General features: G+C 45.4%; 1 protein-coding gene across 4 annotated transcripts in view; it reads right to left on the reverse strand.

Annotated features, from left to right (window-relative positions):
* The window catches only part of DTX4 (deltex E3 ubiquitin ligase 4), a 35,272-nt gene extending 27,947 nt beyond the window's left edge, over positions 1-7,325 (reverse strand). For 2 of the 4 annotated variants that reach the window (XM_017498893.2, XM_017498894.2), the window contains exon 1: positions 6,051-6,595. In XM_017498893.2, coding sequence (XP_017354382.1) covers positions 6,051-6,261 — 211 coding nt within the window. In that variant the 5' untranslated portion in view covers positions 6,262-6,595. Of the gene's footprint in view, positions 1-2,916; positions 2,939-6,050; positions 6,596-7,186 lie in introns of those variants that run through there. The other 2 variants (XM_037727999.1, XM_037727998.1) reach the window with 2 other exon arrangements.
* Positions 7,326-14,548: the final 7,223 nt, after the last annotated feature.

Consider the following 14,548-nt stretch of genomic DNA (forward strand, 5'->3'; position numbering starts at 1 on the left):
ATTAACTGCTATGTGGAATGCAGATTCAAGCATTCCTCAAGTAGCTTTTAGTCTAAAACAGGGTTAGAAGACAAATGTGCAAATGACTCTTTATGAGGCAGAACACATTACAAAGAGGACGCCAACAAAATGCATGTTGGCAGGAAAATTGACCACGTCCCCTCCCTGCGTAAATCCCTTGCATGACTTCTACTTAGGTTGAAATCTAAATGCCCCCGACCCACCAATATACGTGGCCCCCCTCAGAGCCCAACTCTGCCCACATTTCAGCTACGCTGGCATTCAATCTCTGCCCATTGCCAGGCTTCTCTGATTCTGGACCTCTTCACAATGCCGCTTCCTCCCTAAAACTCTCTGACATCTTTTTCACAGATCTTCCTAGAGGAGGGCTCATTTCTTCAAGGAAGAAGGAAGGCAGTCCTGGCCAGGTTAAATTCTTGTTCCTTAAAAAAAAAATTTAATAGCACTCATCTCAATGTGCAGTTACATATGTATTTGTGTGGCTAATTTGATGAATATCTGTCCCTTTCAGTAGACTCCCAATCCCATGAGAGTGGGCATCAAGGTGTGTGCTCACTGCTGTACTCTCCATGCCAGCATGTGCTAGGCACTCAAAAATATTGATTGAATAAATGAAGTAATGATAGTTTGTTTGCAAAACATTTCAAGGTGTGGAGAACATTTTAAGAAATGAATAACAAATGGCATGGACTCGAATAATAAAAAGAATTTCGACAGGTAGAAATGGCAAAGGACAGCGTTTTATAGGAAAGGACCTTAAGACTAGTTGGGGGGTGAAGGGTGTCAGAGAACTCTAAAGGAATGCATGAGGACAGAAGTGGCCTCTGTTTGGCAGATTGGAGGGAAATATAAGGCATAGGAGAAGACAATCCTGGAAAGGTATGTTAGAGCCAGGGAGGGCCTGGAAGGTCTGAAATGCCAAGCCATGATAGATTTAATTTGTAATCAATGAAGAGCTAGTAAAGTTTGTTAAGAAAAGAGGGACAAGACCAGAGCTACTCTGTCCCTTAGTTCCAGGTGAGTGGAAATGTGTTGGCAGGGAAAATGAAAAGAAGGTGACAAACTGGAGAGACCCTACAGAGAAAACCATGGCTAAGACTTGACCATGAGGAGCTGAATGATTTCCAAGTGAGGTGTGAAGATTGCCTCCTTCAGAATCTCCTGGGGTATGAATTGAGTCATCAATGCCCTTGAGACCTACGGGCCAGCATTTCCAGGGCCTGGGCACAGGAATCTGCATGTGAATGACCACCTTGAGTGGTGCACAGGAAGACTCAAGTTTCAGCTGTTGGGCTGCAGGATCTATATGCCTGTACATATTAGGTGCCCAAGTAAGACTCAAAATGACAGAATGAGTCAAAGAATCCTGGGCTTAGACCCTGGGAACACGGTAAAATGGGTCAGAGGGATGTCAAGAGGCAGAGCTAGTTTTAGAGGGGATGTGGTTGAGTCCAACCCTAGAGGACAGTCAGAGAGAATACACAGATCTCAGAACCAAAGTGCTGAGACAACAGACACGGTGGGATTTTATTCTCTGATTATTTTCAAAGACCACCCTATTTTGGATGTGCTACTTCTTAGCTTGTCTAGAATCAGGATTATAAACCAGATAATCTGTGAAGTAACCCAAGGAAATGAACTCCAGTAGGATAGGGACTGAGGATATTCATAATCTAAGGATGAAGAAGGAGAAAGAAAATCAGTTTTTTGCAGATTTTCCACCTGCCTCACAAAGCGCCTAAAATCTTTCAGCTTCTGGGAAGTGGAAGGCAATGCCTTCCAGGCATGCACCGAGGTCTCTAGGGCATGTTACACACATCTATGTAAGTGACTCACTGCTGTTAGAGCATGCACTGTGTCCAAGAAATCCCAGGCCACTCTCACCAGCATCCCCCACGCCCACCAGAATATTTCACGAGGACAAAGAAACATTTGGAGGCTCTATTATTGCTATATCCCACATGTCTGGAACAGTGCCTGCGCTAAATGGTTGCTCCATCAGTATTCACTGAATGAAGAAATAGGACATAGGCCACCTAATTCGGAATCTCAGCCCTGCCATTGACAGCTGTAAACCCTTGGCAACTTAATCTCTTTCAACTTGTTTCCTTACAAAATGGGGATAATAATAGGTTCTTCACAAGATTGTTTAAGGAGGATTAAACAAGATAGTGTGTGCAATGTGCTTGGTGTGACGCAGACGCATGGTGCATCCTGTGCATGGTAAGTATCATGTGGTCACCATGATGCCTGCCTCCTCCACTCCTATGCCAACATAGGGTAGAGGGTGTTGCAGGGGGCTAACACTCGGCTTCTGTCAAATCACTTATTTGTATTTATTTATTTATTTTTTGAGACAGAGTGCCGCTCTATAGCCCAGGCTGGAGTGCAGTGGCATGATCTCGGCTCACTGCAACCTCTGCCTCTTGGTTCAAGCGATTCTCCTGTCTCAGCCTCCCAAGTAGCTGGGTATACAGGCGCACACCACTACACCCGGCTAATTTTTGTATTTTTAGTAGAGATGGGGTTTCATTATGTTGGTCAGTTGACCTCAATCTCCTGACCTTGTGATCCACCTGCCTCAGCCTCCCGAAGTGCTGGGATTACAGGCGTGAGCCACTGCGCCCGGCCTGTCAAATCATTTAATTCAACTCACTCTCTTTCCCTCCATCTGACACTTCTCACCACTTTTAAGACATAAAGAAGGCAAAACTTGCACAGAAAAATCTGAGCTGGAAAGAACTCTCCCTCACCCTGTGCTTATCAGTATCATCACTGGCATGGGGGCCAGCCCATTCACCTGTTGATCCGCTTGACAGGAGGCAAGAAAAAGAGGGAAAGGAGAAATCTTAAGGCTGCTCTTCATTCTACAGAAAAAAATAAATGAGGCCTGACCATTTAGGGACTTGCTCAAGGTCATGGAGTAAGCAGTGAGCCTGGAATGAGAGTCACAGCTGTTTCTCCCCACTCTCAGCCTGGATCTTCCCCATCCTGGCTACGGAAGCCCTGGAGATGGTAGGGTCAGGCATGCTGAAAGGTACAGGGGAAAGCGATGTTGCAGTAAAGCTCTTCAGTTACTGCCCTATAACAGAAAAAGGGCAACCCAGTCAGGGTAAATGACAGCAGGTGGAGAGGACCCCACCAAGGCTTTTGGAAGTGGCCAAGAGCCAGTCCCATCTATCTCACCCCATCTCTTACCTTCTTCCAATTTCTCTAGCCCAAAGTGCCTAGAAGAGACTGGCATAGAATGCAAATAAGCTCAGAACCCTAGGCAGTCTGGGGAAGGAGAAGGACCCAGGGCAAACAGAGGCGGGCAGATGGGTGTCTGCAACCTCCCAGCCATCTCCCTGGAGACAGGCTGGATGAGGTCAGGAGCCCAGGCCAGTGGAGAGACTAAGGACTCTCAAAGCAGCCAGCAAGCAACTTCTAAAAAGACAAAGCTCTCACATCAGGAAATGTCCCCATAGAGAGAAGGCAACAAAAAAGGAGAGGAATCGCCTCTGGGCAGGGGACTTCCAGCTCTCTTTTGTTTATGGGGATGTTTCTGGTTCCCAGCTTTGAATTATGGCTTAAGGATGGTGGGTAATTTAATTAAACATTGCAAGGGCTTGGCTGAGGTTGCCTGGGAGCCACTGGTTGAAAGTTCCTACCCTGTCATGGCCTCATCAATGAGACTGAGAGAAACTATGTGTGCATTGGTGGAGAAGGGAGAGGAGGGGGCTCAGAGCTCAGAAACCCAGAGATTCTTCTATTCTACTTTGACAAGTGCCTGGACAGACCCAGCTTTTCTGGGAATGCAGCCCAGTGCCTCCAGCACCCAGCACAGGGCCTGGCGCACAGGACAGAGGTACTCAGGATGGATGACCGACTGACTGACTCTAGCAATAAGTGGATGAAACCAAAGCAGTCTGATGTAAAACACACCCTCAGGCAGCCTTTAAAATGATCCAGGGCAAGTTCTCTGACTGCGGTTTGAAGTCCAGGGAGTGTCATCCTCTCACTAAACTGCTCACCATCAGGAGGTATTCAACCTGTCCTCAGGTGACAGTGATGAGACCTGGGACACGTGGCTTCTTTCCTTCCGCCCAGTTTTCTCTATAATTTCACTTCAGTAGAAAGGATCATGAATCTTTGTAGAAACCTTGCCCATTCTAAGTACCCCCAAACACAAATTCCACCTTTGCTCTTCCCAAATGTGGGAAAGGGGCTGAGACCTTTCTACCACAAGGGTGGTTCTCCAAATGCTGCAGAGATTTAGTCTGAAATAGAAAAGCTAACACCTGTTTTTTTTTTTTTGTTTTGTTTGTTTTGTTTTTTTTGAGGACTGGAATCCCCTGGCAGATGCTTTAACTGCTGGTCTCTATCTCTGGTCCCACCTCCATGGCTCAGCTCCCCACAACACACATCCCTCTGCTAACCTGCTGCCTCCACCCTCACCTCCACAACAACTACTCAAGTTGCACAATGACATTCTCTCCCTCCCCCTCAGCCACACTTAATCCTCTTTCTCACTCTCCCCACATTCCTCTCTATTCTCTCCTCCTCCCAGTCTCCCCCAGCTCCACCTCTCTCCCTTCCCTGCACGGTTTAAGACCCTGCAAATTCGAACACTTCCAGAAATCCTGTCCCCAGAAAGCTCTCCTCAATTAGTGTCTGCAGAGTACTTGGCAAAGGGGTTGCTCAAGGGAGTTATGACTAAAGATGGGGACATGAGGGTGGAAAGATACCCCTTTCCCATGACAATTTTAATCAGCACACAGGATGTGGGGGCTTTCCAAGGAAGCGGAGAAACCCTGTTCAAACAGCTGTTTGCTGGGGAGGGCCTCTCCCAGTCGTCTTTTCTACTTCCGCCCCAGCACACCGGCCTCTCCAGGCTCCTCGGTTACACTCTAGGGAAAGCTCAGCCAGAATTCCAGAAACAATGGCCCCCTCCCCACCTGTCACTGAAGGAGACAGAAACTCTTCACATTCACTAGTTAAGCAAGGACCGAGCAAAGGGGCAGTTCTGCCGTCCTCCTCCCTCGGGCAGCCTCCCCCACCCCCCCGCCCCCTATGTCCCCATCCTGCAGGCTCCCTTCCCGGCTCTGACCTGGAAAGGCAGGTCAGCTGGGAAGCGGGCTTGTGCTGGCTACAGTGGCAACTTGATTCTCAGGAAAAGACAGGAGCTTGGCGCTCCGGGAGGCTAAGGGTTCCTTACAGGCTACGGTTTCAAGAGGAAGCCTTGGGGACAGTTTCTCCTTAGGAATCTGCCCCCTCCTCCTCAGCAGACAAAGGGAGCGGCTTCCCTGCCAGGCATTCCGAAGCCCCAAACCTCCCCCTCCTCTCTCCATCTGCTCCGGCCTGTTGCTTCCGTGTTTGGAGCGTGTAGCAGAGGCATTCGCCAAAGCCACGGCGTCCAGGGTCCCCCAGCTCCAGTCTCTCCTCACAGGGAGCCCGGCGCTTCCTTACCCAACTGTAGCGACAGCCTCCGGGGAATCCCTTCTTCCTCCCCCAGTTCCCACACCCAGGACCCAGCTGTGGGGAGGAATCCCACACAGGAGACGCAGAGGCAGTGAGATCAGGGTTGAGGGGATGTGTGGCAAGCCCCAGCGTGCCTGAGGCAAAGCAGGGTCAGGTCAGCTACGGTGCCGGCCGTCAGGGGATGAGGGCAGGAAGCCTTTGCGAGGGGCTGCGATTGCCTGTAGGCTGGGGGCGGCCCTAGAATTTCTACACTGAAAGACTTAGGGCCACCAAGCGCCGAAAAGTGGGGGCGTGAAAGAAGATGGGGAGGGGATTCTTAGCGAGTAGGTTGAAGGTGGGTTTGCAACACAGGAACACTGATACTACTTGCATGGATGTTTGGGGGGGAGGGAGGATCCTGCAAGGATCCAGGGGAGTGACAGACGCGCCTGTCACCACCACCTCTCGGTGACACTTCTGCACGGAGGCGCCGACTAGGTGGCCAAGGTGGGTTCCCAGGGCGGGAGGTACCTTGGCAGGTTGGGGAGGTGGTGGGAGCGGACGGGGCGGGGACGGGGCGGCCGGCTCACCCGTGTCTTGGCGGAACTGGTTCATGGACTGCAGGTCGATGATGTAGGGCGCGAGACGGCTGTCCACCTGGCCCAGCACCACGCTGCCCCCCGCGCGGGGGCCAGCGCGGACCACCGCCTCGATGTGGTGGCTCACGGCGGGGCTGTAGGGACGCCAGCGGCCGTGCTCGTTCAGCCATTCCCAGACCACCACGGCCGAGGCCAGGAGCATGGCGAGCCCGGGGCTGCGGCGCTGCGCGGCCCGCCTCCCGGGCCCCGAGCGCCCGACCTCCTCCGCTTCCTCCTGCGCCGCCGCCTCCGGGCCTCGACCGCGCCCCCTGCCCCGCGCCCCGCCGCCCCAGGCAGCCTCAGCTCCGGCCCATGGGCTCCTCCCCAGCCGTGCATCCACCGGGGCCGGGACACCGGGGCCGCCTGGCTCGGACCGCGCGCCGCAGCCGCCGCCGCCGCCGCCGCCGCCGCCGCCGCCTGGGTTCGCCGCTGCTGCCGCTGCTCCGTGGGGTCGAGTCGCTTCATGCAACTGCCCCGCTCTCTGCAATCAGGCCCCCGCCTTGCAAAAGCCACCCGGCGGGCGCGCGGCCCAAGCCCCGGCGGCCGCGAGCTGGGGCTGACGGAGAGGCGAGGACCCAGCCCTAGCACCAGTTGCGCCTCGGGCTCTGCAGACGCCGGGGTGGGATCTCGCCGCACGGCCGCGCTCCGAATGGCACGCTCTGCTCCCCTCCCCTCTCTCCCTCCCTCCCCACCCCTTCGCCGCACGAATTGCAGTCGCCGCCGCGGGCAGAGCTCCCCCTCCCTGCGGCTCTGCTCAGTCCCTTCCAGAATGAACCTCCCCCTCCCAAGCGGGGCGCTAAGGCAAACCCGCGCCCGCGTGGGTTTCCCTGGTTGCTTGATGCAGAGAAACGACCCGCCATGACACGGCGCTGGGACCGCTACTGTCGCCCAGCTGCAACTTTGCAGCCTCCTTCCCCAGAATGTAATTCTCTCTCTCTCTCTTTTTTTTTTTTTCTTAATGCAGCATGATCAGTGCCCGCAGCGCGAGCTGGAGACACGCATTGTCTCGGGCCTTGCACACGCACTAGCACACTCACAGTCGCACACACGCGCACACACCCCCACGTCTTTATTGCCCGGGCTATTACCTCATCCTCGCCCGAATCCTCAGCTGTCAGTCAAGGAAACAAGCCACGCCCCCCTGCGGCTCGGGCGGGTGCCCTAGAGCTAACCTGCCCCCTGCTGGCCTAAAGCAACCTGTGCCGGCCAATGGCCACTCCAATATCTGCTAATGAGATCCAGTCCAAAGGGATGCAGCAATTTGGCTAATGATGGATTTATGTTACCTATGTAGAGAGCAGATGTAGTTTTTCTGGCCAGATTCAATGTACTAGAGTCAAGAAGACACATGCTAAATTAATTTAGTCTGGATCGTTTCTATAACTAAAATTATGAAGCACTAGGACAAACAAGCTAGACTTATTTTGATCATAAATAGTTAATATGGAAAATAAAATTAAAGGGGTCGGTTCTGACTAAAAGGGAATACTGAAGTTAGTATTATACATTAATCTTGTCAAAGAACACAAATTTTGTTTTGTTGAGATTGCAAACCACATAAAACAATGAACTGAGTCTGTCAAGATCCAAGATATAGGATGTGGGAAAATAAAAAAAGATTATGTGTTAGAGAATGAGATTGAGAATCTTTTTGAAATAATCAATTTTTTCATAAATATCATATGACCTTTTTATGTTTTAGAACTTACTTCCCCCTCCCTCGCCTTACAGCTGTTCTTTTTCCCATCATTAGAATTTTCCATCCCTCTACCTTTACCTTTCTCCCAACATAGTTGTAAATACAAAGCAAAATTGTAAGATCTGTTCTTCAGGCCTCTAAAAGCACCAGGCCCAAGGGACCTCTGAGCTTTGTTCTTTCAGGTCTCCTTGCACAGCTTGACCTCTGAAATGCCCAGTCAGCCTCTCCCTTAATTGGGGACTGCTACTAATCAACCCAAACAACACCACTTATTAAAATGTCGAGTTTCAGAATTAGAAGAACAAAAAGAAATCGAGTTAAGGATACCTCAATTAAGTCCATCACAGGCCGTTATTATTACCATTTTACAAATGACAGGACTTACGGAATTTAAACTATTTGCCCTAGATTACATATCTAGTTAGAGGGGAAACCAGTATTCAAAATTCAGTTGGGCTGACTCAAAAGAAAATGCCTGTTCCACAACATGTCCTATGTGACATAGAGGTGGCACAATAACAGGCAATGTAAGTGTGTCTCAGTGTGAAAAAAGGGAAGGGAGAAAATGAGGGTAGAATATTCTGGAAGAGAAACAAAAGTCAAATTGAAGAAAAGGTAATTTAAAATTTTATTGGGCTATTTTACTTCTAGTCATAGGAGTGGAAAGTATCAAAACTCAGGAAACTTTCTCATAGTCAGGGTAGGCATGAATCAAAAAGTGAAGAGTAATGCTTTAAAGGGATATTGAAAGTACAGGGAAAATATAGCATCTGACCAGCTAAGCCAGAAATTCCCAGGTGAAAAAATCTAAACTAGATAAGAAAGCTATTAGCAAATGTTAGATGAGCTGTTTGAAAGATGAATCAATAAAAGGCAGAAGGAAACTGACTGCTACCTGCCTATGCCCAGCCTAATTTTGTATCTGGTCTTCTTGTATCTTCCATGTTAAACACAACAGAGTATTACAGAAGAATAAAAATATCTTAAGACATGTAAGAAGGTTTGTATGTAGTCTGATTCATTTGCAAGAAGTGAATACACACACACATATACACACACAAAAGGGGCCTTTAAAAAGTTTGTGGAAAATGCATGTTACGAAAAAAACTAGGCATGTAGTTCAGATATTGTTTTGAACCCACATAAACTCTTACCAACTTGTTATAGCCTGTCTGGACAGAATCTAGTTTGAGACACTAAGATGGATAAGACAATGCCCTAATTGAAGAGGATCAAGGATTAGCCGTCAAAACAATAGCCAACACCATAGATATCTCAACTGGTTCAGCTGACACAATTTTAACCAAGAAACTAAAGTTGAACAAACTTTCCACTACTTGATAGGTGCCAAAACTATTGCCCCCAGGTTGGCTGCAGACAAGAGCAGATCTTTCAATAGAAATTTTAAACGAGTGGGATCAGGATCGTTAAACATTTCTTTGAAGAATTGTAACAGGAGATGAAACGAGGCCTTACCAGTACAATCCTGAAGACAAGGAACAACAAAAGAAATGGTTATCAAGAGATCAAGTGGTCCAGACAAAGCAAAAGTGCACTGGTCAAAAGCAGAGAACCATGGCAACAGTTTTTTGGAGATGCTCAAGGCATTTTACTTATGGACTTTCTGGAGGGCCAGAGAACAATAACATCTGCTTAATATGAGCGTATTTTGAGAAAGTTAGCAATAGCTTCAGGAGAAAATACCTGGGAAATCTTCACCAGAGAGTCTTTCTCCAGGTAGTGTTCCTGCTCATTCCTCTCATCAAACAAAGGCACTCTTGTGAGCATTTTGACGGAAAATCTTTAGGCGTCTGCTGTACAGTCCTGATTTGGCTCCTCTGACTTCTTTTTGTTTCCTGATCTTAAAAAATTTTTAAAGAGCACCTGTTTTTATTTATTAAAGAAAGACTGCATTGATATGATTAGGGTCCCAGGACACTCAGTTCTTTAGGAATGAACTTAATGACTGTATCATCACCTACAAAAGTATCTTGAACTTGATGGTGTTTATGTTAGGATATGAAGTGTACATTTTTATTTTGCCTTTTAATTTTATTTTTCACAAACTTTTTGAAGTCCCGTCATGGTTTTTTTTAGATGGAATCTTGCTCTGTCGCCTGGCTGGGGTGTAGTGGCACAATCTCAGCTCACTGCAACCTCTACCTCCTGGGTTCAAGCGATTCTTCCGCCTCAGCCTCCCAAGTAGCTGGGACCACAGGCGCGTGCCACCATGCCCGGCTAATTTTTGTATTTTTAGTAGAGACAGAGTTCACCATGTTGGCCAGGATGGTCTTGATCTCTTGACCTCATGATCTGCCTGCCTCAGGCTCCCAAAGTGCTGGGATTACAGGCGTGAGCCACCACATCTGGCCCCCCTCATGTTTTTGTGTGTGTACGACTTGACATTAGGAATCAATTATAGTTGTAAAATATCTTTATTTTAATAATCCATGATCATTTATAGTTCATCACACCTAGAAAGATAACATCTAGTCTTTCATCATTAACTATGATATTAGCTATAGGAGTTTATTTTAGATGCTCTTTATCAAACTGAGGAAGTTTTATTCTATTCCTATTTTTCTGAGAGTCTTTTTTTTTTTGTCATGAACAGATATTGAGTTTTATTAAATGCTTTTTTGTTATCAATGATATGATCATAAGTGTTTTCTCTTTAGACTGCTAATATGGTAGATTCCATTGATTGATTTTCAAAATATTGAATGAGATTTGCATTCCTGAAATAAACCCCACTTAGTCATAGTGTATAATTATTTTAAAATATTGCTATATTTTGTTAAAGGTTTTGGGGGCCTGGGCATGGTGATGCCTACCTGTAGTCCTACTTATTTGAGAGGCTAAGGGAAAAGGGTAACTTGAGCTCAAGATTTCAAAGTTACAGTGAGCTGTGATGAGCCACCGCACTCCAGCCTGGGTGACAGGGGAAGATCCTGTCTAAAAAAGTTTTAAAAAATTGGGGGTGGTCTATCTTTACAAAGAACCTTGGTGTATAGTTTTATTTTTCTCTTTCTTTTGTTAAATTAATCTTTTGTTAAAATAATCTAGCCTAAAGCTACCTCCTTATATACTTTTAAGTTTGACCTAAATGTTTTTCAATACCTAGTGAACTATATAACCTAACTGAAAGTGGAAACAGATAGCCTGCTTTTGTAACAGGTATCTGAGTCTCAGCCAATCACAGAAGCAAAACTTCAACCACTCGCAGGCGGCCAGCTGTTCCAACGGTATTCAAACAAGGTGAGTGTTGAGCTGTAGCCAAGGCAGCTATTTCTTTTCTTTTTTCTTCTTTTTAAACCCTTTTAATTTTCAAAATATTTTTTAAAATTGCATTTTAAAATTAACACATAATTGTATAATATTTATGGGGTACATAGGGATGTTTTGATACATATAATATATAGTGATCAGATCAGGGTAACTAGCATATCTGTCTTCTTCAAACATTTATCATTTCTTTGTGTTGAGAACACTCAATATCCTTCTAGCTATTTGAGTCTCTCCCTTATTGTGAACTACAGCCAAGGAAGCTGTTTCTATACCTCACTTCTGTTTTCGCTAAGCTGCTTTCCTTTCTCTGTTCATAAATTATCTTCAGCTAAGTGGCAGCGTTGGAGTGTCCCCAAATCTATTCTAGTTCTGGGGAGCTGCCTGATTCTCGAATTGTTCTTTGCTCTGTGAAACTCCATTGAATTAAATTTGTCTAAAGTTTGTCTTTTAATACTTTCTTTCATTTTGAGAGGGATGGTGTAGGAATAATACTAGCTTTATAAAATGAATTGGGAAGTTTTCCACCCTCTTCTATTTTCTGGAACAGACTGTATAGAATTGGTGTTAATTCTTCTTTAAGGGTTTGATAGACTTGTCCAGTAAAAGCATCTGGCCCTGGAGATTTCGTTTTCAGAAGATTTTAAATTACAAATTCAATTTCCTTAATAGTTATAGCACTATTCAAATTATCTGTGTCATATCAGATGAGTTGTGGCCATTTGTATTTTTTAAGGACTTGGTCAATTTTATACAAGTTGTCAAATTTATGTGTGGAGTTGTTGATAACATGCACTTTTTATACTTCTGATATCTTTAAGGGCTGTTCTGATAACACTGCTTCATTCTTGATCTTATTGGCAATTTGGTTTTCTCCCCCACCCCTCCCTTTCTGTTTTCCTACCTCCCAGCCAAGTCTTTCTAAGCAGTATGTCAATTTTATTGTTGTTTTTTTCTCCTTACCAGATTGTTAGAAACAAGATGTCTGTTCTTTGGTACTGCAAGGAAAAATTAGCATTTATACAAAAAGTTTTCTCAGCAAGGGAGTTTTACTTTCTGCAGAAAGGGTGCTGCCTGTCAGCAATCTTGCCATGAGAGCACAATGAACAAAGAAAGGCAGAAATATTTATCTTTTTCGTATTGGGTCTTTACTGCTGTGTTTTATTTCTGTTGGTTGGAGTTGGACTTCACAGTCTAAGCTAAACTTGATTGGCTAACAGCTTAAAACTTTCATAAATAGGTAAAGGCAATGGAGAACAAAAGGAAAAGAGGAAGTTGCTTGCAAAAGGACTTAGAAAATTAATAATATTTCTAAATAAGGAAGGGGCATAGGCTGTGAGCTGGGACATGCCTGAGCATGTCTAGACAAGCATCTTGGTTAAAGTACAAGGACATACTGTGCACTTTTTCATTTATATCTAATAGCTACTTAGGATAGAGCTTAACAAAGAGTTATTAGAAAACAAAACAAAACAAAACAAAACCAAGAAGTCTTTGGAGGAAGTTAGTATTTAAAATAAACTATTATTTTTAACATTTCTTATTTTATAGTTCTTCTTCTTCAAACTTTTTTTTAGCATGTCTTGGCTTAGTTGTTCTGCTTGAGTCTCTCAAAAAGAAAAAAGCTTCTCTGAATAAGATGGAAGAAAGTTAAGAGAGGCTTTGTAAAAGCTGTTTTTATTAACTTTTGCACTAACTCTTGAATGCATGGTATAACATAACACTTACGAAGAAGGAGCATCCTTATTACAGTTGCTAAAGAGGTAAGAATTGAGACTATGGTTCTTTCTATTGAACTACTTTTCTAGCCAATTTGAAACAGGGTTATTAATTCTAAAATTTTTAGCTAGTTCTTTAGATAAAGTGTGGGTAACACCCCCCAGGGGCACTGCGAAAGGAGAACTGTGCAGACCCCAGGCACAGTTAATACCTGAAATATAACTCACTGCTTACTATATCTAGCTTATATATATGTGTGTGTGTATATATATATATATATATATATATATATATACTCATACTTAGTCCCATATAATCTTTCTATGTAATCATATAGGTATTGTAGTCGGAGCTGTAGTGACACATTTAGTGCTGATTTATATAATCCTTCCATATAACCATAGTAGTTTGTAGTAGGAGGAATGCCTATAGCAGTCACAGAACAGAAGCAGTACATGGGAAAACAGCCAGACCAGGACAAGAACCAAAGACCCAGGCAGTGGTGTCCCTGCCTGAAAGAGCATACGCTTATGGTAGGCTTGGAGCAAGAGCATCTCCTCCTGATAAAGGAGTTGTAGTACCTTGCATCCAGTTCCTGTGGAAAGTAGGCCGCAGGCCTGAGATCCTGGAAATAACTGAGGGAGAAGAGCCCCTCTGGTATGACTAGATACTGCAGCTGTATACCCTGTCAGTCTTTTCTCGCTTCTATGCTACCTCAAATCATCCTCCCATAAATATCTTAAGAGAAGAGCACAAGTCTGTCAGCTCCCACTGCACTGGCTTACAGTATCCTTCTATTATAAATCCTTTGAAGTCTCCAGCCCCCAGATAAGAAGTGTTGCACACGACACCTGCTGCACACAGCCCACCTCCTTGCCTCGGTGGCCTAATGGGGGTGGACCTCTTTTCTGTACACGACCCTCTACTACTGTGCACAGCACGGTCCCCTGCTGCACACGGCCCACTTCTCTGCCCAGGTGACATAATGGGGTGGTCCCCTCGCTTGTGACTCATGTGATTATGTATGCCCTATTACTAAGCCTATAGATGATGACCTCACTCATGACCCTGCCCCCTGCTTGTACCTAATAAATACAGTTGCTTCTAGGCATGTGGGGCTCTCGCTGATCTCCACTCATAGGTTGAGTGGCCCCCTGGGTCCAGATGCTCTTCACCAGTTCTTCAGTATCCTGTCTCTTTACTTCCTGGATCCTACACCTCAGCACAGCATAAGGGACACCCCACGATCCTGTGGGGCCCTCCAGCCCTACATAAAGTATTAAGGCTTTATAGAGCTTTCGTTATGCTTCCATTAGGAGAAGTGTTGTTTGGGATGAAAGTACAACATCGGATTTTAGTCATAACATAACACTACTTTTTTCAATATTATATTTAAAACTATTCTGTTTTTCTAGGCTATTTGGCTAGTGGACTTTAACTGTTCTGCTCTTCTTTTGACAGCATCTTTAGTGTAATAAATCATGGTTGACTGTAATAAATATAGCTTATCTAATCTATATTTTTATTAACTGTTATCTATGGGAGGATAGATTTAATTCTTGTAGCTATTTGGTCTTTAACTTTAAATTCATTTGGTACACTTTGTAGAATGCTGATTGCATCTAAACAGACATGGAGGTTGAGAGGCTTGTGAGAGGTTTCTCTTGTTTTACGATGTCATGTTTTTTTTTTGTTTTTTTCTGATTGATGAAATGGTAGGGTAAAAGAAATAGCTAATTTAACTAGA

The sequence above is a fragment of the Cebus imitator genome, unplaced genomic scaffold, assembly GCF_001604975.1.
Source record: "Cebus imitator isolate Cc_AM_T3 unplaced genomic scaffold, Cebus_imitator-1.0 Scaffold253, whole genome shotgun sequence".
Taxonomy (NCBI): Eukaryota; Metazoa; Chordata; class Mammalia; order Primates; family Cebidae; genus Cebus; species Cebus imitator.